This window comes from Mobula birostris, chromosome 26, assembly GCF_030028105.1.
Source record: "Mobula birostris isolate sMobBir1 chromosome 26, sMobBir1.hap1, whole genome shotgun sequence".
NCBI classification, from domain to species: Eukaryota; Metazoa; Chordata; class Chondrichthyes; order Myliobatiformes; family Myliobatidae; genus Mobula; species Mobula birostris.
This window is the reverse complement of record NC_092395.1, coordinates 37,254,964-37,278,716: the sequence shown is the minus strand read 5'-3', so window position 1 is coordinate 37,278,716 and position 23,753 is coordinate 37,254,964. Positions and strand designations below refer to the sequence as shown.

Here is a 23,753-nt window from a genome sequence, read left to right as displayed (position 1 = left end):
ATGTTGGAAGTGAAGTCTCTGTTGAAAGGTCTATAGAAGTAACAAGATTTAGAGTTGACACTTATTCCCATTAGTTAGCTCTTACTAGAGAACAAAGTTTAAAGGATGACAACTGTCAAAGATACAGAAATCATAATATTGTGCTATTATGCCAAGCAAGTGCAAATCAAATTGGATGTTGAATGGTGCATGGAATGAGCAGCTGGCTGGGCTGAATGGAGTCCAATGACAAGATTTAAGCCAAATGCAGACAGTACCAAAAACATTCAACTGAAGCCAATTCTAAATTTGATGTTAACTGTTTGACATTTGTCATCAATCATACCGAATCAAAATCATTTGCTTCTCAAAAGATCTTGCCTCACTCTAGGGCATATATTCTCCTACTACACCATAAATCACATGCAGCATTTGTTCTCAATTACTTTAGCAACTACATTCAAATTTGAAGATGTATCTGCAGTATCAGGGACCAAAAACAGGCTAGACAAATTGAGGTGCAATAGAGGACTAGAATTGCCTTGACTTCTTGGATTAGCTGGTCAGTGATTATAGCATTAAAATCCTCTCACCCCAGGCATTCTCCAGTCTCTTTCCTTCAGGCACAGAAGCTTGAAAACAGGCCCATAACAGCTTCTATTCCCACTATTAAACTCTTGAACACTACAGAAGTTCAATCTCACATACTGAGTACAAGATCCAGTTATCTTGTCTAACTATTTTATGTAACTCACTTTGAAATTGCTTGCAAAACAGCTTCTGACCATCTCACTTCATGTGATAATAAATCAATCCCCAGATAGTAAATACTTCTAGTACACCACTGACAGCATGGGCCTGTTGGATACTTTGAATTCAAGGATGTAGGAGCAAATCAGAAATTGATAGTGAACAGTGAAGGCCAACTCATGGAAAGGTCTTGACAGGGAACAACATTGAAAAGTTCAAACTTCAAGCAAGCACCTGGTATACATATACAACTGGTTAGTGTCAAATTAAAACCTCACACTAATTCTATTTGTATGCATTTTTATTACAAGCCCATTACAGGGGAGTTTAGTGATTACCAAATAAAAATCCAAATCTAGTTAGACTGGACAAATTTAAACCCAAAACAAAGTAGCAATTCTTATCTGGACAGTCAAATCTTCATGAAGTTTGAAAATAGAAACAATTGAAATACTCAATTAAGCTCACATCCATTTTCTAGATTTCTTCTACATTGACACCAGTCTTCATTTAGTTGTGGGATTCCTGGGTTCCCAACCTTCATTTAGGTGTGGACTAATGGGCCCCATCAACCAGTCAACCTCTGCATCATTAAGCACATGGTCCATCACTTGATCCATTCCATCACCAATCTTCATCAGTTTCTCTCTGGTCTGTGCCAGGAATTGTGCAGACAGGTCCTGAAAAGAGGTGGCCAAGGACAGGGTGCTGGAGATCTCTGCTGTCCATTTGCAGAAGTGCTGTACTTGTCCTTCAATGTGCTGAGGCAATCCATGGACACTTGAAGCCAAGTTTTGACAGATGGCTTGTAGTTGGTTGGAAAGTTTATGAGTCATGGCCAGTGATCGAGATTCAGCCTGCTGAAATATATAGGGGAAATGTTAACCCACTCTGTTCACATTGTTCTGAGACAATTTTGATTTGCTCCTTTGGAAATTGGCTTCAGGCATGCAAGCATTTTTCACCTTTACCCTGATTCACCCATTTCATCCTTGGCTCATATACACCACTCCTAAACACCTAATGCACACGAGAAAAATTTAGTTTCATCAGGTAGGCAAATGTTAATTTTTTTTTTTATAAAAAAAAACCAGTGCTATGCAAGAATATTGTCAAATTAGGCCTTTCAAAAATAGTTTAACTTCTGTTGCCAAGATTACAGAAACAGAGAGGAAGGAGACCATGTAATTGTATGCACCTTTAAAGGTAGTAGGCCATTCTAGAGAGATAAATTAGCACCACTGTGTGCAGCATATTAAGTGGCTTAATTTAACACTTGGTTACAAGTGCCAAGAGATCAATTTCTTACTTCAGGTTTTTCCAATAGCAACTCTTCCTCTTGTTTCTTTGATTGGTGCTCTCTCCAGTCAAGCAGGACCTGATTCAAATGCTCATCAACTTCAAGGCGTGTTGATTCAGTTCCCCTCTTTCCTACATTGATCTAAAATAAATAGAGTGGCTTAGCTCCAAAACCAAGTTATTAATTTGAAGTAGCCATACATTGGTAGCATTTGGTTTGCTTTTGAAGATGAGGTGGTTAGAATTAGATTTACTTGGCTCAAGGTGAACAAACTAAGTTGGCTTTTTCCCCCATTAAAAATATGGTGCAAGTAACTTCAGTGCAGCACAAGTGTAACATTTGTAAGTTGCAAAAGCTTACAAGTATAATGGAATTGTTTCCTTACCAGATCCAGAAGCTTATTCAAGAAGGAAAGAATCTCTTGACCATCCTGTGTGTCTTGTTGCATCTTAGCCACAGAATACCGAGGTCCATCATTGTGAGGCTTTGATGTCAAATATCCGGAATGCACATAGAAACTCGGCTCTTGTCCCATTACAGACCCTCCAATGGGAACTGGCACTTTAGCTGTAAAGTCAAGTTTCAGAATTAACTGTTTAGAAGCACTTTCCCACTAGTCAGGAATACAGCAGGGAAATAGGCCCCTCATCCTACAAAATTTGAGCTATCAAACTCTTTACCTTTATCTTCCCAAGTAGTGCTCATACATTCTACCATTCCCTTAATAAGGGCAATGTATAGTAGATAACTTGTATCACATGAAACCAAAGTACCCAGAGAAATCCAGTTGGAGATATGCAAATTACACAATTGGCCTGAAGAAATTAAAAATTCGCAAGATAAGCTAACTAGAACATGGACAGTGGACAAGTAGACAAAACAAATGTCTTTGTTTATGCCATGTGGTGGAAGTGGAGACTATTGTTTTGAGAGATTGCTCTTGTGATCATTTGTGGTGCAAATTTCTAAATACTTGCTGGATTGAAGTATTTTAAAGTGAACATAAAAGGCCCTATAAAAATATGCTAGAATCAGTAATTTCCAACCAAGTTATTTGTGGGTACTTTAAAGTAGAATAAGCTTACAAATACCATGTCCATGAAGAAAGATAACTGAGCCATGTCTGTCCTGATGAAGGGTCTCAGCCCAAAATGTCGACTGTACCTCTTCCTATAGATGCTTCCTGGCCTGCTGCGTTCCAGCAGCATTTTGTATGTTGCTTGAATTTCCAGCATCTGCAGATTTCCTCGTGTTTGCATGTCTGACTTTAGACTGGTTTAGACCACAAGACACGAGCAGAATTAGGCCATGCAGCCCATCAAATCTGCTCTGCCATATCATGGCAGAGTCTCCTGCCTTCACCCTATAGCCAAACAAGAACTCAACCTCTGCTGTAGAAGTATCCAGTGACTTGGCCTCCATGGCAGTCTGTAGCAATGAACTCCACAGATTTACCATACTCTGGCTAAAGGAATTCCTCATCTGTTGTAAAGGATATGCCCTTTGGCCTAAACTCACTATTGAAAACATCCTCTCCAAATCCACTACCCATATCCTTCTAAACTACATTAGAACCCCCCCCCCCCCCCCCAAGCTATCAAATGCTCCTTGTACATTGATCCTGGGGGTTCTTAGATCTTCTCTGGACCCTCTCCAGCATATCCATCCTTAGATCTGGGGCCCCAAACTGTCTGCAATACCACCTGAAGTCTCAGCATTACATCCTTGCCCTTATATTCCAGTTCTCACAAAAATGGATGTTAACATCATTGGAATAAGGCAGGCAAATGCAACCTGCAAGTTAACCTTCAGGGAATTTTACTCTAGGGCTCAAGTCCCTGTACATTTTGATTCCCGAATTCTCCCCTATTTAGAGAATAGTCTTTTTCTTCCACCACAGTGCATAACCAAACACCTCTTATTCCATATGCCACTTCTAACCTGCCCAAGTCCTTCTGCAGACTCCATGGTTAATACTGCCTGCCCCTCCACCCATCTTTGTATAATCTGCAATTTTGGCTACAAAGCCAATTTCAATGATACATGAAAAGCAGCAGACACACTGACCTCTATTCCACACAAGACACTGTCAGACAAGGGCCCTTTTATTCTTACTCCTCATCTGCTAGTCAGCTATTTAGCCATGCTACTACCATTCCTGTAATCCTAAAGGCTTCTATCTTGTTTGGTAGCCTTGTGCAGCACCTTTTAAAAGGCCTTCGGAAAAATCCAAGTGAACATCCATTGACCATCCAGCCTGTTACTTAAATTCCCATGGATTTGTCAGGCAAGATCTTTGCCCAAGGGAACAATGCTGATTTTAGCCTATTTTAAAGTTGTGTGCCTCCAAGTACCCAGATCTCATCCTTAATAATGGGCATGGGCTAACTGGCCCATTATTTCCTGCCTTTTGCTTCCTACCTTCGATTTCAGGGGAATTTGTGATTTTCAGTCCTCCAGAGTAGTTTTCAACAAATTCTGAAACATCACTATTAACACTTCCGAAATGGCCCGATTCAGTGAAAAGGAAAAGATAGGCATATTTTACTAGGGATAAGAGCAGTGAGATGCTACTTGTAGCCTTGGGCACAGAACCAATGAAAAATGAATAGAGGTCAGCTAGAAGCAATGGAATTCAGGATTGATAACACCTTAACTATAGGATATGTAGGATTTTGTATGTAATTAGAACTCTGGAAACAATAAGGAAGAACCAAGCCTGATCCTGCAAAGATAATTTGTTAGCCAATACAAGATTCCTTATTTTAGTGCCCCAAATACAAAATAAACAACATGTCACTAACCTGGGATCAACATGCTTATATACATTGTTACAATAATGAATTAAGGTGTGGTCATTTACTTTTAGGTAACCACAGCATAGGTTTCACCACCAGACAGCAATCCAGGTCAGAATGAACCTAGTCTCTGGCACTGGGAGGTAGTTGCTCTTTAAGAGATGCCATCCAGACTGTTTGTGTCCTGCCAAGATATAATGTAATGAATTTCTGGAAGGCACCACTGCTGCAACTGAAATTGCTTTTGAAGGGAGCTACACATAGCTTCTAGGTATAATGCTCCTGAATGAGCAAGAACTCAGGCTAGTAGAAAATGTTACTGCCAGGTGCATTTGTGCTGTATTCCACTGTTAATGCTAGGCTTTCTAGAAGACATTCCTGGGAAGTCATTAGGGGAGTCTCAAGGAGATACAGGGAGTACATGAAAGGCTTTAATGATATGCATTCTTTATGGCACATTGCCATAGGACACTTGACTACAAGTCTCAGAACAAAGCAACATGCACATCCCCAAATGTAGCAAGAAACTGAAAAGTGTAACAGCAGCAGACAGGAAGCAAGCTGACCTCAGCTGCTGTAAGCCAAGTATCCATTCCTTGCAGGTTACATGAGATCTCAGTCCAGGACAAGACTGAAGGTTGAGCAATACTCAAGCAGACAGGTATTTATGGACTCAGGGTCTAAGGCCTTTGTACTTTCTCTATGGTCCTCATGACAATGTCCATAGGACAATTAGAATTCATTGCCACAATCAGCATGGAGGCCAAGTCATTGGGAGATTAATCTATTTTCCTCTCAGCTCCAATCATGAAATGGCAGAGCAGACTCAATGGGCCAAATGCTCCAATTCTGCTCTTACATCTTGTGTAGTACTCCCTACTAGAGATGTACAATGTGCTTGAGCAGCTCAGCAGGTCAGGCAGCATCTATGGATAGGAATAAACTGTTGACCCTTCCTGATGCAGGGTCTGAGCCTGAAAGGTCAACTTTATTCCCATCCAGGGATGCTGCCCGACTTGCTGAGCTCCTCCAGCACTTTGTGTATTGCTCTCGGATTTCCAGCATCTGCAGTATCTCATCCTTACTTGATACAATGGGTAGCTGCAGGATGTCAGTTTTAGAGTGCAGAAAAGCTTTTCAATGCTATGTTTCCAGAGCAAGCAGAAAGGCTGAAGCAGTTTGTCAGCCCTCTAAGTTAACAGAATACAGAGGTTAACATCCTTGATCAACTTCAACCTTTGCCATTTTGGAGAACTGAAAGAGGTAATGTTTCTAGTGGGGGGGGGGGGGAAGGGAGGGTTCTCCCACTGGTGATTCAGCACTCAACTTCCTACCATGTGGGAATTTTGAGATGCTGCATCACACATTTTTAACTACATAATGGATTCTCCTTCCTCCTAGAGTGTAGCAGGATGGAATTTAGAGGCCAATATTACAGTACAAGCACATTAGCTCAAGTGCAAAAGTGATTGTGAGAAAGATTTAGAAAAAAATTTAGAGAAGCATATCTGATTACCTGGTTTTATTTTGGTCATTGGAAGGCACAGATCTGCAGCTGTTAGCATTTTAATCTCTGAGCTGGTAGCCACTGGCTGGACCGCAGTATTGGAACCTTCAGCTACAGTTTTAATTTGCTCCAGGTTGCCTTGAACAAAGGTTGCTGCTATTTTCACAATGCCAGCTGGTTTGTCTTTCACATCAGTCATCCAGGACACCAGCTTACCTCCATGACCCTGGTCCTAGAACACATGGGACAGGGAGATCAACTGCATCGATTCAGCCAATAGCAATTCTTGCACAGTTTGGCAAACAAGTTTATGATCAGACAGTAAAAGGTGGGAAGATTTTAATTAACCAGGTTAGTTTTCAGTCAAGTTTTACAACTATGGCCCTAGGATTCAGGGTAAATCAAGGTGTGCGCAGGCTACTGTTTGACAATTTGTTACTCGGTATGCCAATTCAGCACAGTGACTAGATTAGCCAAGCTTTAAAAATAATTGGTTATATTAACAGTTTTAATACTACTGATCTAGATTCCTCACTGCTTTGTGTTGGTAGGAAGCATACCCAACTGTCAGATAGCAGTGCAATTTCAGGGCTAGAGATATTATTAGCATCAGAAGCCTATAGTTTGTTTCATTGATATCCATTTAGCTTTTGGACCAGAAAATTCTTATCTTTGAGCAATTTGATATTTAATTTGCTTCATATAATCAATCCTTGTGTCCATAAATACCACTTCTTCCTACACCAAGTTAAAGCAGCTGATTAATACATCTGCACATGTTTAGGATGTAGGGAGAATCCAGAGCATCTGGGGAACACAGGAGTGTAGACTCCTGACAAATGTCTGGAATGAGGACAGCTGTACTACCTGCAATACACCAACACTCATGGCTAGAAAGTAGAATTGGGCAGAGAAGGATCTGGAGCATTGCCCCCTAGAGAATCATCTCGGTTCAAGGAAGAATCCATTAAAGTCCCACCAACCTGTTCAGTAGGATGAAGTATAGGGGCTTTGTCCACCCCTTCATCTTTAGTTTCTGCAACTAAATGCAAAACAAAATTAAGACCTCGTCTGTTCATTGAGGGTCAGTGAATCTAAGTCACTGCAGAGAATCTTCATTTTGTAATATTTGAATTGTTTCAAATCCAAAGTTCCAAATGGGTAGTACAAATACAAGAAAAAGTCTTAAAGTGTGGCAAGGATAGGATCAAATATGGTCCAAGTTGTTTTTTTGGTGGGGGGCAGGGGGAAGAAGAAAGGAAGAGCTTTAGTATGCACAATGGTTGGAAAGATAAGGCTGTTCCAGTTACAAATTCACTGCCTTCACTAGTTTACACCCTTCAATCCATAGATTTTCACTCTGGTATATCCTGTGTAGACAGTAAAGGTGGAAATGCATGGTTATATGTCAGGATGGAATGCCATTAGAGTAAAGCCATTATAGTAAGTACATAGCATTAGACAAAGATTGCAGATGAAGCAGATTAGAAATTTAAACAGGGACAGTTCATTGGTTTGGGTACTTATCAATACTTCCACTGTGCTGCACTACATTTCTTCATCACCCTTTAAAACAGTTCAGTTAATATTGAGATTCCAGTACAAAACTTCAGCTATTCAGCTTACATTGAGGCCCTGGCTTCTCCTTGTTTGACTCAGCACTTTTGTTAACCATTGATGAAGGTGTTTCCTGTCCTTGCTCCATCACATTGCAAATACTTTTCTCAGGAATGTTCTCCTTAGCACTGGTCTGCTCAGCCAGTGCCTGGGCACAAGTAACATTTTCACAAGGGGGAGTAGCTGCCACAGGCACATCCTGAAATTAAGAGCCAGGTTTTTAATTACTGATCAGTGATTTGTAGCCACTCACACAAATCTCAAAATTACTCAAGTTTAGCATGTTTTTGAGGTGCATCAGAAGCAAGGCTCCTTTTAGAGGACAAGGAAGGAAGAACAGTACTCAAGCATACATAATCAGTTACAGGATTCAAAATATACTTCCTAGATTAAAGCCAATTCTTCATGCTTAAATTTAAAGTCACATGAAGTAATTAGAGGCTAACAACATAGAATCAGGCCCTTTAGCCATTATGTTTACAAGAAAAAAAATCAAGCATCCTTCTACACCAACAACCCCCCCCCCCCCAACTGTTTTAATCCTAGAGCATTCTACCATTCATCTAAACTACAGGATATTCATTAAATTAACATACAGTACTAACTACCATGGCTTACATATGGGAGATAGACTAGGGCACCTAGAAGCCTATTCAGATAAAAACCCTAAATTCAGGATTAAACTATTGCCAAAGCACAAAATCTTACATCACCATTATTACAAGTCATCATACAAAAAGTCTGAAGTATTCTATTCTTAAAATAGTCCTGTGAAGGCAACACAGAACTTCCACAAGTAGGAACCTTGAAAGATACACCAACTAGCACTTGTGTGTAACTTGTTATCCAAGGAATAAATTAACAGCAGTCAATTTGTATATACCAAACATTCAAGACAGTATTATGCAATGTTGAGTGAAAGAACTGTTGGTCAACTACTAGACAACATCCCCTAGTGTTTAGGGAATTTTTGTCAGTGGTACTCTTAACACTATTCTGTAGTTTTTGAAGTCTTTTACTACCTCAATACACATTGTAACAAGATGATTTGTATGGACTGTATACAAAACAAATTTTTCCACTCAGTACCCATGACAATATGTTAACTTCAGCCACTTCATTTCAATACCTCATCCCACAGTTCCTACCAAAAGGCTAGATTGGAACAGTAGTCAGGATTTATACTGTTGGTAATGAAAAAACATTTTCAATTATGAGTATTAAAAACTAAATATGCATAGTAATATTTACAAATTTTTGCTTTTATACACAATCACACTTCCACTTCAGCAAATTACTCTTTTCCCCTAGCCAAATGCTAATGTGGAGTTAATTTTCTTCAGCAAAAAGGAACATAGACACCATTAAGTACTATGGGATATTGATTAGAAGAAATCTACAGTTAGAGATTTTTAAGAGGCACATCCAATTTGTCAAGATTTAGAGAAAACACTAAAGAAATTACTTAAGTATAAGTTTCAAGTTACCTTTTGGTTCCTATCTGGAGCCTCTGTAGTATCAGATGCTTGGTTAATTGATGCCATGTTGAATTAAATACCCTATTCAACAGATCAGAAAATTAACTTAAACTGAAGATAATTAATCATTCCCAATAAAGAAAGTCTACACAATGGACACCAGAACTTTACCCATTAACTCAAACAAAATTGAATATTGAACTATGTGCAGTCTACAATACAAATTAAACAAAATCACTATGCAATTGTGACCACACATAACTACCATTAATCTATTCCTTACCCTCTACAAGTCTATCAGTAGCATATGCAATACACTTATATAACAACAAAATAGCAGCACCTGTTTTAAATCAAACCAATAGAAACTAACAAAATCAACCAATCACTTTTATCAGCCAAGGTTGTAACAATTAGAGGTAGGATTCTAATCACACTTGAGTTGCTCAAGGACCATTCCAATCAGAACTAAGGGTAAATAAATGCAAAGGAGACAGTTATGATACTACAAAGTATTTTAAGCCTGTGATGAGGAATTTATAAAAAATGTAAGTTGTGGAAGTCTGTGAACAAACTGTGTATTTTTATTGATTCATGGATGATAAGCAAAATATTGGCTGCTCCTATTAAAATTTGAGCAAGTGGTGGTGAGTTGTCCTTATAAACCACTCCAGTATGTCTGTTGAAAGTATTGCTACAGGGCTAATAGCATAGACTTTAAGGGTTCTGACCTAGCAACAGTGAAGGAATGTTAAGTCTTCTAAACAGGTTGGTTTCTGAATTGAAGGGGTCTGTAGTTTTTGCAATCTTTTACTACCTTCATCCCTTCAGTTGAATTTGTTGAGTTACAAAGGGTTATTAAGTAATGTAGACTGCATCTGATCACATTATGCCTTTCCAAGTCCTGGAATAACAATGTTTAAAAATGTCCCAGTATTTCCAGTATATTCCAGTGTTTTCCGGCTGCTTGTCACTGGGTTATTAGTCTTCAGTTCCCTATTTCACCCTACTCTGTTGAAGAACAGAAGTACATTTGCTGCTTTCTGATCCAGTAGGATCTTTCCAGAATCTCACCAGTTTTTGAAAATACTTGCCAATGCATCTACTGCTATTGTAGTCACTACAATTTAAATTTCAGGATGCAGGCCATCAGGCAAGGAGACTGTTAACCCTCTGAATTATTAGTTTGATGATTCTTTTTAGAGAATTCAAAGAATTCAGAGAATTCATGATAGTTTAATGTTATTTCCAGGAGAATTATAAAGGAGAACAAAATAATTGTTACCCTGCATTTGATGCACAGTATAAAAATAACACTAATGTAAAGAGCGCAATAATAAAAAAAACAATAACTATACATTAAAATAGCTTCTGTACACAGATTAATTATATGTACATAAAGTGACACTAGGCCAGGAGTGTCTATACATCAGGTGTCTCTGACAGGAAATGAAAAATTAGTGGTGGGGTGGTAGGGTGGGTTAGTGGGTGGAGGTGTTGATCAGCCTTACTGCTTTGGTAAGTAACTGTTTTTTGAGTCTGATGGTCCTGGCATAGCTGCTATGTAGCCTCCTCCCTGAGGGGAGTGGGATAAACAGTACATGAGCAAGGTGGATGGTATTCTTCACGATATTGCTGGCCTTTTTCTGACACCTTTCTCTATATATGTTCTTGATGGCATATACACGGTGCTGGTGATGTACTGGGCAGTTTTGACTACCCATTATAATGCCTTCACGTCTGCCGCAGTGCAATTTTGGCACTATGTAGTGTGGCAGCAAGCTAGGATGCTCTCTACTGGCATCTGTAGAAGGTTGTGAGTATTGATATGCAGAGTCCAGCTCGCTTTGGCTTCCTCAGAATGTAGAGGACTTAGTGAGGTTTCTGGATTGTGTTTTGGGACCATGAGAGGTTGTGTGAGATAGCACTCCCAAGAGTTTGAAACTGCTCATAGTTTCTGTTACTGTGCCACTGATGTAAAGAATGGTGTGAGTGGTACAAGTTTTGCAAAGTCTAAAGTCATCTCTTTTGCCTTGTTGACACTGAGGAAGAGATTATTTGCCTGGCAGCAGGCCTTGAGCTCTTCCACCTCCTCTCTGTAGGCCTTCTCAGTCTTGTTGGTGATGAGAACCACCAATGTCTGGTCATCAGTAAACTTGACAAAGTGGTTAATTGGGTGTTTGGCTATACAGTCTTGTGTGAGCAGAGTGGACAACTCTGGCGGGGGGCTCCTGTGTTGGGGGAGATGGAGAGGGAGTAGCAGTTGTGCATCCTGAGGGCTGTTGGTTAGGAAGTTCAACACCTAGATGCACAGTGGTGTACTTAACTAAGGAGTAGGAGTGTGTTCACCAAGGTCTGTGGGACAATGATGTTGAATACTCAACAGAAATCCAGAAACAACTTTCTGACAGAAGTATCCTTGTTTTTTAGGTGTATCAGAGCCAAGTGCATGACGATGGTATTTGTCATGAAGTGTTTTTTCAATAGTCATCTTGGCGAGTGTCCGGTATTATAGGAGTGGAGTTTTTAATGTGTACAGTTACCAGCCATTCAAAGCACTTCATGATGATTGGCATCAGTGTCACTGGTCAGGCGTAGAGTTCTTTGGTACAGGGATGACGGTGACTGATTTGAAGCATGTGGACACAGCAGTCTGGATGAGTGAAGTATTGAAGATGTTCATAAAGACGACAGTGAGCTGATGTGCACATTCTTCCTGAGTACTCGGCCTGGGATGTTGTTTAGCCCGGCAGCCTTATGGGGGTTGACTCTATGCAGAGTCCATTATTCCTTCAGTGAGAATTGCATTATGTTCTTCAGTTTCTTTTGTTTTATGATTATTTACTTTTTTGCTATAAATACAAATACAAACATTGATTTATTATATTTTCCATTTTCTTATTCCGTATCATTTATTTGCCTCCTTCAGTTTTTAAGAATTACCACTCTTGCTACTCTTTCCAAAGACTGCTTTTTCATGTCTTATATTTTACTTCCTCTCTTTTCGCTCTTTTTTAGTCATCACCTGCTATTTTCCAGAATTCTTCATATTCTCTAATCTCCTGTTATGCTTCAGAACTTTGTGAGCCTTCTCTTTAATTTTTACCACTCTCCCTAATTTCTTTGATTTGGTAACTTTACTTTAAGTGTCTGCTAGTGTTTATTTATTGTCCAATATTTTAATCCAACTTCTCAACCTGCCACACATGGCAGTGCAATTTTGTCTTGGGTTAAAAACTTAAACTTCCACCCATTGGGGAAAATTCATCATAAAATTATAACTTTTCCCTTTTCAACTTTAGTTCTTTGTTGAAAGTTGAGCTCTCAAACCCGAAGAGTTCATTGCAGTAAGTTAATTCATAATGTCCTACAATGCTGGATATGCCCTCTTTTCATTGCTACCCTTGCAGAGGAGGTACAGGAGACTGAAGACACACTCCACATTTCAGGACCAGCTTCTTCCCCCTGCCATCAGATTTATGAATGGACAATGAATCCATGAACAATACTTCACCATTTTGTTTTTCTCTCTTTCTGCATTACTTGTGTAATTTATTTTTTTTAATATATACTTATTGTAATTTATAGTTTTTTAATTAACATATATTGCAATGTACTGCTCCCGAGATGTGGAAAGTGCCCCATGTATTCCAGAGTCTCAGTGAGGAACTCTGCTGTCATGGGGGATGTTGTGTTCAATGGAAGCAAGTTGGTAGCAGACATCTGTTTTGTGAATGTTAATGATTAGACCCATCCTCAGGACTTTCTTCAGGGGTACTATCGAGACTGTGTCGCCGTCTGGTATGGGAACAACCCTCAATCACCTGGCTCTGCAGAGATTGATGTGGACAGCCCAGCGCATCTGTGGATGTGAACCTCCCACTGTTCAGGACATTTACAGCAGCAGGTACGTAAAAAGGGCCGGGAGGATCATCAGGGACTCCAGCCGCCCAACCACAATCTGCTTCCATCTGGCAATTAGTACTGCAGCATTAAGGCCAGAACCAACAGGCTCCAGGACAGCTTCGTTCATCAGGCCGTCGGATTTATCAATATATTGTGATCTGATTGCACATCTGACTGTATATTGTATCTGACTGTACATGTATACAAAACAATTATGTATACAATCTTAGTGTTTGGGCAATATCCTTCCAGGTTTCCCTTCCTTATTGCTTGTACAGAGTGACAGACACAACATAAAGATTTTTACTCCCTCCTGCTGTAGGATGGAGGTACGAAATAATATTCTAATTCTAATTCTCTCGTATGTTTCAGTGAATGAGTTGGTAAGGATTGAGAGCTCAACCTTCAACAAGCGTACTACAGCTTAATGACTGAGGGAGGAGTGACCTTGGTTTTAGAACAAGGTACTATGCTTCCTGTGTTTTAACTTCATTCCAAAGGGAAGCTTATTTGAGATGAGCAATATTCAATGAGGAAGATATAGATTGGAGTAATGACACAGCCTTGCTTGACATTAGTTTGCACTCTGTAGTAGATCTATTGGTTTGAATGGAGGATTGTATGCTATCCTGTAGCAGACAAAGTTTGGAAATGAATTCCTGAGTGCAGTTAAACTGAAGAAGCTCCATTATTCCTCGATGGGCAAAGAATTTGTAGGATGAAGAAGGTCAAGTTTAGTGCGAAATTTGCACCTTGCAACTTGAAGTTGTATTTTATCACAAGAGGATGCAAGTACAAGAGTAAAGATAAGTTACTCTTGGGTAAGAGTGACCATAATATGGCAGAATTCTTCATTAAGATGGAGAGTGACATAGTTAATTCAGAAACAAAGGTTCTGAACTTAAAGAAGGGTAACTTTGAAGGTATGAGACGTGAATTAGCTAAGATAGACTGGCAAATGATACTTAAAGGGTTGACGGTGGATATGCAATGGCAAGCATTTAAAGATCGCATGGATGAACTACAACAATTGTTCATCCCAGTTTGGCAAAAGAATAAATCAGGGAAGGTAGTGCACCTGTGGCTGACAAGGGCAATTAGGGATAGTACCAATTCCAAAGAAGAAACACACAAATTAGCCAGAAAAAATGGCTCACCTGAGGACTGGGAGAAATTCAGAGTCCAGCAGAGGAGGACAAAGGGCTTAATTAGGAAAGGGAAAAAAGATTGAGAGAAAACTGGCAGGGAACATAAAAACTGACTGTAAAAGCTTTTATAGATATGTGAAAAGAAAAAGATTGGTTAAGACAAATGTAGGTCCCTTACAGACAGAAACAGGTGAATTGATTATGGGGAACAAGGACATGGCAGACCAATTGAATAACTACTTTGGTTCTGCCTTCACTAAGGAGGACATAAATAATCTTCTGGAAATAGTATGGGACAGAGGGTCCAGTGAGATGGAGGAACTGAGCGAAATACATGTTAGTAGGGAAGTGGTGTTAGGTAAATTGAAGGGATTAAAGGCAGATAGATCCCCAGGCCAGATGGTCTGCATCCTAGAGTGCTTAAGGAAGTAGCCCAAGAAATAGTGGATGGATTAGTGATAATTTTTCAAAACTCTTTAGGTTCTGGACTAGTTCCTGAGGATTGGAGGGTGGCTAATGTAACCTAGCTTTTAAAAAAGGAGGGAGAAAGAAACCGGGGAATTATAGACCGGTTAGCCTGACATCGGTGGTGGGGAAAATGGTGGAGTCAGTTATCAAAGATGTGACAACAGCACATTTGGAAAGCGGTGAAATCATCAGACAAAGTCAGCATGGATTTGTGAAAGGAAAATCATATCTGAGGCATCTCATAGAATTTTTTGAGGATGTAACTAGTAGAGTGGATAGGGGAGAACTAGTGGATTTGGTATATTTGGATTTTCAAAAGGCTTTTGACAAGGTCCCACACAGGAGATTAGTGTGCAAACTTAAAGCACATGGTATTGGGGGTAAGGTATTGATGTGGATAGAGAATTGGTTAGTAGACAGGAAGCAAAGAGTGGGAATAAACGGGACCTTTTCAGAGTGGCAGGCAGTGACTAGTGGGGTACCGCAAGGCTCAGTGCTGGGACCCCAGTTGTTTACAATATATATTAATGACTTAGATGAGGGAATTAAATGCAGCATCTCCAAGTTTGCGGATGACACGAAGCTGGACAGCAGTGTTAGCTGTGAGGACGATGCAGGGTGTCTTGGATAGGTTAGGTGAGTGGGCAAATTCATGGCAGATGCAATTTAATGTGGATAAATATGAGGTTATCCACTTTGGTGGCAAAAACAGGAAAACAGATTACTATCTGAATGGTGGCCGATTAGGAAAAGGGGAGGTGCAACGAGACCTGAGTGTCATTATACACCAGTCATTGAAAGTGGGCATGCAGGTACAGCAGGCGGTGAAAAAGGCAAATGGTATGCTGGCATTCATAGCAAGAGGATTTGAGTACAGGAGCAGGGAGGTACTACTACAGTTGTACAAGGCCTTGGTGAGACCACACCTGGAGTATTGTGTGCAGTTTTGGTCCCCTAATCTGAGGAAAGACATTCTTGCCATAGAGGGAATACAAAGAAGGTTCACCAGATTGACTCCTGGGATGGCAGGACTTTCATGTGATGAAAGGCTGGATTGACTAGGCTTATACTCACTGGAATTTAGAAGATTGAGTGGGGATCTGATTGAAACGTATAAAATCCTAAAGGGATTGGACAGGCTAGATGCAGGAAGATTGTTCCCGATGTTGGGGAAGTCCAGAACAAGAGGCCACAGTTTGAGGATAGAGGGGAAGCCTTTTAGGACTGAGATTAGGAAAAACTTCTTCACACAGAGAGTGGTGAATCTGTGGAATTCTCTGCCACAGGAAACAGTTGAGGCCAGTTCATTGGGTATATTTAAGAGGGAGTTAGATATAGCCCTTGTGGCTAAAGGGATCAAGGGGTATGGAGAGAAGGCAGGTACAGGGTTCTGAGTTGGATGATCAGCCATGATCATACTGAATGGCGATGCAGGTTCAAAGGGCTGAATGACCTACTCCTGCACCTATTTTCTAGGTTTACTGAAATGAAATAGATTGTATCTGGTCTCTCTGGCAAAATAACTTGTATGAGCCACAAGTTACAGACCAAGAATGGGAAGTGGAGTGCTCTGTTTTGCATGGCAGAACCATGAAGGCAGAACAAATACTTTCTTCTGCACCAGGGTCCTTCCCCAAGGACCAACACCTTGTCATGGTGGAGAGGCTTGTGAGCTGCTGAGATCCCAAGAGCTCAATGGTGGGGAGGGCTTTACTCATGACGGACTGGGCCATATGCCCAACTTTTAATAAAGTAACTTCTAAATTACTTGAATTATATCCTTTATGTAGTTTTAAGCAGTAAAACCCAGAGCAATAGGTCACTGCCTCAATTTTGTGAGTGTGTGTGAGCAAGTGCGGGCTTTTCTCTTTTCCCTTTTATGTTTGCCGCTATCCAAATACAGATTGCCTACTGAGTATCCTGAAGCAATAACTTCATTTGTAGGTGAGGAGTCTCCTGATTACTAAGACCAGCTTAAAAAAAACATTACTGTACCTACAGTTCAGAGGGGAAACATCAAACAGGACTCACAAGCACCTTAGGTAGCTATTGTCTCAGATCTTATTCCATTAGCCTTGAAAGTATTGGAACAGGACATTATTCCAGACAGTATCCTGTCCATAGGCTGAGGTAGGGACTGAAGTCCTGATGATGGAGCATTGTCACAGGAAAGCAGCATTCCTCACCAGGGATCCCTACCACCTAGATCATGCTGTCTTCTCGCTGCTGCCATTGGGGTGAAGTACAGGAGCTTCGGGACTCTCACCACCAGGCTCTGGAACAGTAATTACCCCGCAACCATCAGACTCTTGAATCAAACGGGATAACTTCAATCACTTAAAATCATTGAAATGTCTCACAATCCATGGACTCACTTTCAAGGACTCCTCATTTCATATTTGCGATACTTATTTATTATTTCTTTTATTTCTTTTGTATTTGCAAAGTTTGTTGTCTTTTGAATGGCCAAATTGATGTGTTTCATTGATATTATTATTCTATATGGAGTTATTGATTATGCTTAAGAAAATGAATCTCATAATAAATTTACGTTGAACTTTGAACTTTAGTTTATTTAAGTCAAAGGCCATAGCACTAATTTGATAAAACATAATGTGTGTTTATATCTTAATGTGAGTACAAGTTCTATCAACCAAACCAAATAATCTCCTCATGATTGGATCTGTATTTTTGATTTTAGTTTCATAAAGCAAGTTAATGATTTGTACTATGCCTTTAAGTTTTTCTGTTGTGTTTACAGCCACACTAAGGACCAAATATAAAAGATACACTATTTAGTTCATATGACAATGGGAACCAGTGTTTAAAAATGCTTGGTCATGTAATTAGGCACGTAGATATAGGATAGTGTGAGCAAAGTTCTACATTATGTGCTGATGAAGTGGTCAGTCATATGGTTACAAATCAGGTAGCTGAGCTGCAATTGATAGTTGCACTTTTGTGTTGATAGTTGCACTTATTTGTCTTACACAATGTGATCGGTTGATCCATTCTGAAATAACTTGAAGCATCTTTTAAGCACCAAAAAACATAAAGTAAAATGAAAAGAAAGCAAACAACTCCTGTGCACTTAACTTCTGAATCAATGTTGGCATCCCTGTTCAAATCTGTAGGGTTTTTGGTATGTACCTGGTGAAGAGCCAGGTGCAAAGTGAATCCTTCTCCTCATAGCCTAGGATGTTTGTGCTGTGACCTTGGACATACAGTTGAGTTGAGCACTGGAGCACTAGGTAAATACAAAACACTATGCAGATGCATCTGGCCTGATGTACAAGCATCTGACCTCTAGCTCATTCCTGATTTTGCCTTGGAAAGCAAAATAATGGAGATCTAGAAATATTCTGATCTGTTCTTCCATGATCTGCCAGTTAACGATCTGTAAATATTTGTGTGATTCTATTTAGTATGAGCCTTTTGGCCACGCACTCTTGTGTTCTCTCTTATGATGATTGGAGTAGGGAGCATAAGGGAATGTAATTCAGAATCAGATTTATTATCGCTAGCATGTGTTGTAAAATTTGTTAACCTAGCAGCAGCAGTTCAATGCAATACATACTACGGAAGAAAAAAATAAATAAATCAATTATAGTGTATTTTCAGTAGATTAAAAATCGTGCAAAAAACAGAAATAATGTATATTTAAAAAAAAAAAGTGAGGTAGTGTCCAAAGCTTCAATGTCCATTTAGGAATTGGATGGCAGAGGAGAAGAAGCTGTTCCTGAATTGCTGAGTGTGTGCCTTCAGGCTTCTGCACCTCCTACCTGATGGTAACAGTGAGAAAAGGGCATGCACTGGGTGCTGGAGGTCCTTAATAATAGACGCTACCTTTCAGAGACATCGCTCCTTGAAGATGTCCTGGGTACTTTGTAGGCTAGTACCCAAGATGGAGCCGACTAAATTTATAACCCTCTGCAGCTTCTTTCAGTCCTGTGCAGTAGCTCCCCCCATACCAAACAGTGATGCAGCCTGATAGTAGTGGTCAGGGAATTTTTCGTTTCTTTAACTGATTTGACAGAACCTCATAGATTGATAAGGGGTATAAGAGGGGGCATCCTGAGGAAAAAGTGAAGGTAAAAAACACAAGTGAAACCTGACAAGGTAGAAGCACATACTCAATAGTGCGGCTCTCCACCATTTGCTGTTTCTATACAGAGTATAATGAGGTAATACATCTCCCAATTGTAGAAGAACACTGGCTATGATGTTTGTAACTTAATTTTATTTGTACCAAATAAGGCTTAATCATTTTACAACATGCATAAGCAATGAATTACTGAGTATAAATATTAGTAATGAATATTAAAACTGCAACTTAGGAAATGCATTAGAATCAAGGATAATAAGCATTTCTAGGGTAATGGCTTAAATGAAACATTTTTGGTTAAAATTAAAGCACCGTAAATCGATTATTATGTTGTTGGATGGTTATTATAACCCCACAGATCGTGCAGGGGAGAAGCAATTCTTTTGACCTTTGCATCTGAGACAGAAAGTAGGATATCAAATCCCACTTCCGAGATTGACTATATAAGCCTGGATTGACCATGAAATTCTGAGGGTTGGAGGTTCTGTCTTTTGGGTATGGTCACTTTAGTGTTCTCATATTATCCCGTTGTCTTCTAAAATAACTTCCATCCTATCTGTTTCCTTGTCAATAAGTCTTCTATGTCAGCAGATTATCATGTACTGGAATCCTCTTGGTTTGAGACAGGTGGCATAATTTTAATTTAGGGAAAACTAATTTTGTTGTTTCTCTGTGTCTGATAGTGCTGACGCCTGACGAGCATTATTTCCATATGCGGATCTGCTGGCAGTGATGATATCCTGCATTGTTTACCACTGAAGCTGCTCGTTGTAAGAACTGATAGCGCTGATTACAGAGGTTTATCTGTTTCTGTTTGACAAAACCATTCACTTACAGCCAGGCAAAATGCTTTAGCTGAGTTGAAGTTAATCAGGTTTGAAGTGTAGTATATGCTCAGCAGATTCTTAATAAAACACAGCACCTACAAGAAAGCATGCAAGTATTTCAATGAATCACTACTTACCAATGTGCTCCAATTGCCTTTATTAAAGACCGTTGCCATGGGAGGAAGAATAAGTAAATTAGTTTGAACAGGTCAGGATTATGCTGCTCTTTAGTCAGGCCCTGCTGATTGTCCTTCTCAGATCAGGCGTTTCCTAATTTCCCCAACCTGTCTGAAACTCTGCAGCGCTGCGAGATGGAAATACAACTGAAATAAGTAAGAGCTATTTGTAATGAATGCATGGGTTTTTTATCTTAACTGCATATGGTACCAGGATTATAATGAATCACCAAATCAAGAATGGTTGCTTAAACAAATGCACCTTATTTATTCCACTCCACATATATAGTCAACTTCCATGTGCCCCATGCACAAACATTGCCTGATCACATTAACCACTCTGATTCCCCGCAATATTTTCAGATTTAACCTCTCTACTATTTTCCCAAGTTTCTGTTAATCAATTAAGGGGACAGTCATTAGTACTATATTCAAAGTTCAAAGTAAATTTTTATCAATGTATGTACTATTTATGTCACTGTATACTACCTTGAGATTGTTTATTACAGCCACTCACAGTAGAATCAATGAAAAACCACACACAAATAAAGATAGACGAACAACCAATATGCAAAAGAAGGCAAACTGCAAATAAAAGGAGTAAATAAATAATACTAAGAACATTAGTTGTAGAGTCTTTGACAGTGCTTGAAAATAGGTTGTAGAATCCGTTCATAGACTTCTGTACCTCCTTCCTGATGGCAGCAGCGGGGGGGCGGGGTGGGGGGGAGTTGTGGAAAGTAGCAGGTCCTGGAGCGTGGTTGGGGGGGGGGGGGGTGGCTGATTTTTTGTGACACTGCTCCTTGTAGATGTGCTCCATGCGGGGAGGGCTTTACCTGTGGATGTACTGGGCTGTGTCCACCGATTTATTATTTCCCCCCCCCTCCCCACCGACTATTCCATTGTTGGGCATTGGTATTTTCGTACCAGCCTGTGATGCAAGCAAGGACACTCCTCACTGTGCATCTATACATGTTTGTCAAAGTTACAGATGACTTGCTGAATCTGCATAAACATCTAAGACAGTAGAAACGTTTTCATGCTTTCTTTACAATGGCATTTATGTGCTGGTGTTAGGATATGATATAATGCCAAGGAATTTAGTTATGAACCCTCTCCGCTTCTGATCCTCTGGGGAGGCCTGGCTCATGGATCTCTGACTACCTCTTCCTGTCAACAATCAGCTTTTTGGGTTTGCTGACGTTGAGTGAGAGGCTCGTGTTGTGGCACCATTCAAACAGATTTTCAATCTTCACTTCATAACCTGAAGAATTTGATACATCTTCACTCACCTGAGTGTAACTTGGTGTTAATTTTCCAAATCTTTTGTTGAAAAATTATCCTGTAACTAATTTTACTTGCAAATCTTCCTCAGGAATTAACTAGTTTATAGGTACACCTCTATTTCTACCTTTGCTCATATCGTTTGTATTTCATACTTCAACGGTTGCTGAAATATAACGTTTCTCAATAGCACATTTGTCAGATGTGTTAACACACAAATGTTTCTCCCTGAAGCTTGAGTCATTATTTTTTTTCTCAGCAACTTCCCTTCCACACGACTCTCAGGATTTATCTGAACCAAGTTCAGTTCTCTTCTATGCAATAATAGCAAGATAATCAAATATAGTTGTTGTTATCCCTTTCCGTACCTTGTGCACATCGGGCACCAACCTTGCTGTTTCTTTAACACATTTGTCTGTTTTTTATGAGGCCGAGTTGCTAACTCAACACTCAGCCCAGCACAGATGGAAAGCGAGCAAGGAGCCAGCCACATTTGAACTCAAGATACCACTACACTACTGGCCAGCACATAATCTAATATAGAGTATGGGATTAATGTGGAGTTAAAGTGAATGGATTTTCAATGATTAGTATGAACACAATGGGCTGAAGGGCTTTTTTTTCCTGCTATATGACTCTAAACCTATTGCAAAGGAGGTCAGCTGTTTTGGTTCAGAGAGAATTCTAGTTCATAGTAACATTGATGCTTAATCAGTCTACAGTCTTCATCAGCACTATAGACACATATAAACTGTTTACATTTTAGTAAAAACAAGTTCCACATTTCAAAGTTTTTCTAAAGCAGCACCATCAAATGATTTTATTTAACACGAGAGAGCTATCAATGGAATGAACAGCTGTCACATGAGTTGTTTCTCCACACAGAAGACTGACGTATTGTTATAGTTCCATGTGCATTTTCATGCAACAAATAGAACCAGTAACCTGACCTTTTGTTTGAGTTAAAAGATGCAGCATTAGCAATTTCCCTGATCAATTTCTAATCTTTCTATTTAGATAGATGGTACATTTCTCTCAAAATAAATAAATTTCTCCAGTAAGGTGGAATTTGAAAACAACATTGATAACACAGAACAGATGTGGGCTTTGTTACTCTGTTAGACGTCTTGGCATTGATAAATTGGACACATCATGATTAAGTGAATTAGAAAACTTGCAGATTAGGAGCTACACCAGCCTTTATTGTGAAGAAGGTTCTTTTTGCTCAAGGACAGTTCATTAGGTAGATAGATTCTTTACTTGTGGATTGGAAGTTTCTGTTTCTGTTTATTGAACTCTACAGGCACATTTTCTTGCGGATGTAGCACAGCAAAGTAGAAACTTAATCCACAGTCAATCGAGTTGAGAGAAAAAAAGAAAAAAAAAAAGAACAGGAAATGCTAGAATCACATGTTTCTGAAAATCTTACAAATTTTTTCTTTGACCTGTACCATTAACTTTATCTTTTTGCAGTTTTTCTTTGATTTTCATTGACTGCTAAGTTGGAGAATTTTGATTCATCAGAAAGTACCGTGTCAGTCACAGTGTTGAACGTCTGAGGAGCGAACTGAAGGATGCACAATTTTAAACTTTAGTTAAATGTTTGAAAGTACTATAAGCCTTTTATACATGAAGTTCAGATCTTATTGCCTGTACACTTTACTAATGAATTGACGCTTGAAGTAATCAATATCTGGTCATGGCAATGATCCCTATGTTGTTTCCTTTATGTTGTAATTCTAGAAAAAGGATTAGTCAGAAAATTGGAAATGAAAATCTGATCTTAATGAACCTAAAAATAATTCCAAAACTGTAAACACATATATTCATCAGCAGACTCACAATTATCAGTTGCTGCTCAATATTCAACGATCTTTCCTGCCAATGTACTACTTGTAATGAAAGTAAATGCAACAACTGAGACAATTTTTGTTACAATTAACAATGCAATTGACAGAGTAACTCATTAATAGGTTCATGAGTTGTAGAGCATGGAAACAAGCCCTTTGGCCCAACTCGTTCACAGCCAGCATGCCAGTCTGTGCTAATCCCATTTGCCTCTGTTTAGCCAATATCCCTCTAAACCTTTTCCTGTCCATGGACATATTCAATGATCTTTTATAATACCTCTTAGTAGATTAAAGTAATTGAAAGTGGACATAATGAAGGCCCTACCGATAATCTGTTGAATTAGAGGTCATTTCCAAAAAGAAGTTATTTGTGGGTTGCTCTTTGAGAATGTAGAAGAATCAATGCAGGCTAGTAGGAGTAATCTGTGTCTGCTAAGTGAAATAAACTGAGCCCAGTGTCTGATGTGAACTGGCTGTCACTGGTTTGAAATGACTTGATTCAGGAAAAAAGCAAACAAATGATATCAGAGGCAAATGTTTACTTGGGCCAGAGCCAACGA

At 39.4% G+C, this 23,753-nt stretch overlaps 2 protein-coding genes across 5 annotated transcripts in view; one reads left to right on the top strand and one right to left on the bottom strand.

The window, feature by feature from the left end:
• Nucleotides 1-23,753, top strand: part of LOC140188341 (uncharacterized) — a 52,506-nt gene that overhangs the window by 11,155 nt on the left and 17,598 nt on the right. The gene's annotated exons all lie outside the window — the stretch shown is intronic.
• On the bottom strand, nt 1,030-23,595 carry LOC140188340 (perilipin-3-like). 2 transcript variants are annotated; one of them, XM_072244500.1, is made up of 9 exons: nt 23,519-23,595; nt 20,021-20,187; nt 9,439-9,510; nt 7,961-8,150; nt 7,318-7,376; nt 6,344-6,566; nt 2,415-2,596; nt 2,039-2,170; nt 1,030-1,589 (listed from the first exon to the last, which is right to left on the bottom strand). In XM_072244500.1, the coding sequence occupies exons 3-9, from the start codon at nt 9,493-9,495 to the stop codon at nt 1,236-1,238; spliced, it is 1,197 nt and encodes a 398-aa protein (XP_072100601.1). In that variant the 5' UTR covers nt 9,496-9,510; nt 20,021-20,187; nt 23,519-23,595; the 3' UTR covers nt 1,030-1,235. The 2 variants fall into 2 exon arrangements, with proteins under 2 accessions (XP_072100601.1, XP_072100602.1); XM_072244501.1 differs by lacking the exon at nt 2,039-2,170.

Excerpts from the sequence above, each read along its gene's own strand:
- LOC140188340 (XM_072244500.1), bottom strand. The coding sequence starts at position 9,495 with ATGGCATCAATTAACCAAGCATCTGATACTACAGAGGCTCCAGATAGG. Across the intron at positions 8,151-9,438 it reads CTCCAGATAGGAACCAAAAG|GATGTGCCTGTGGCAGCTAC; the intron begins GTAACTTGAAAC and ends TCTTAATTTCAG. Across the intron at positions 2,597-6,343 it reads AATGACCAAAATAAAACCAG|CTAAAGTGCCAGTTCCCATT; the intron begins GTAATCAGATAT and ends TTGACTTTACAG.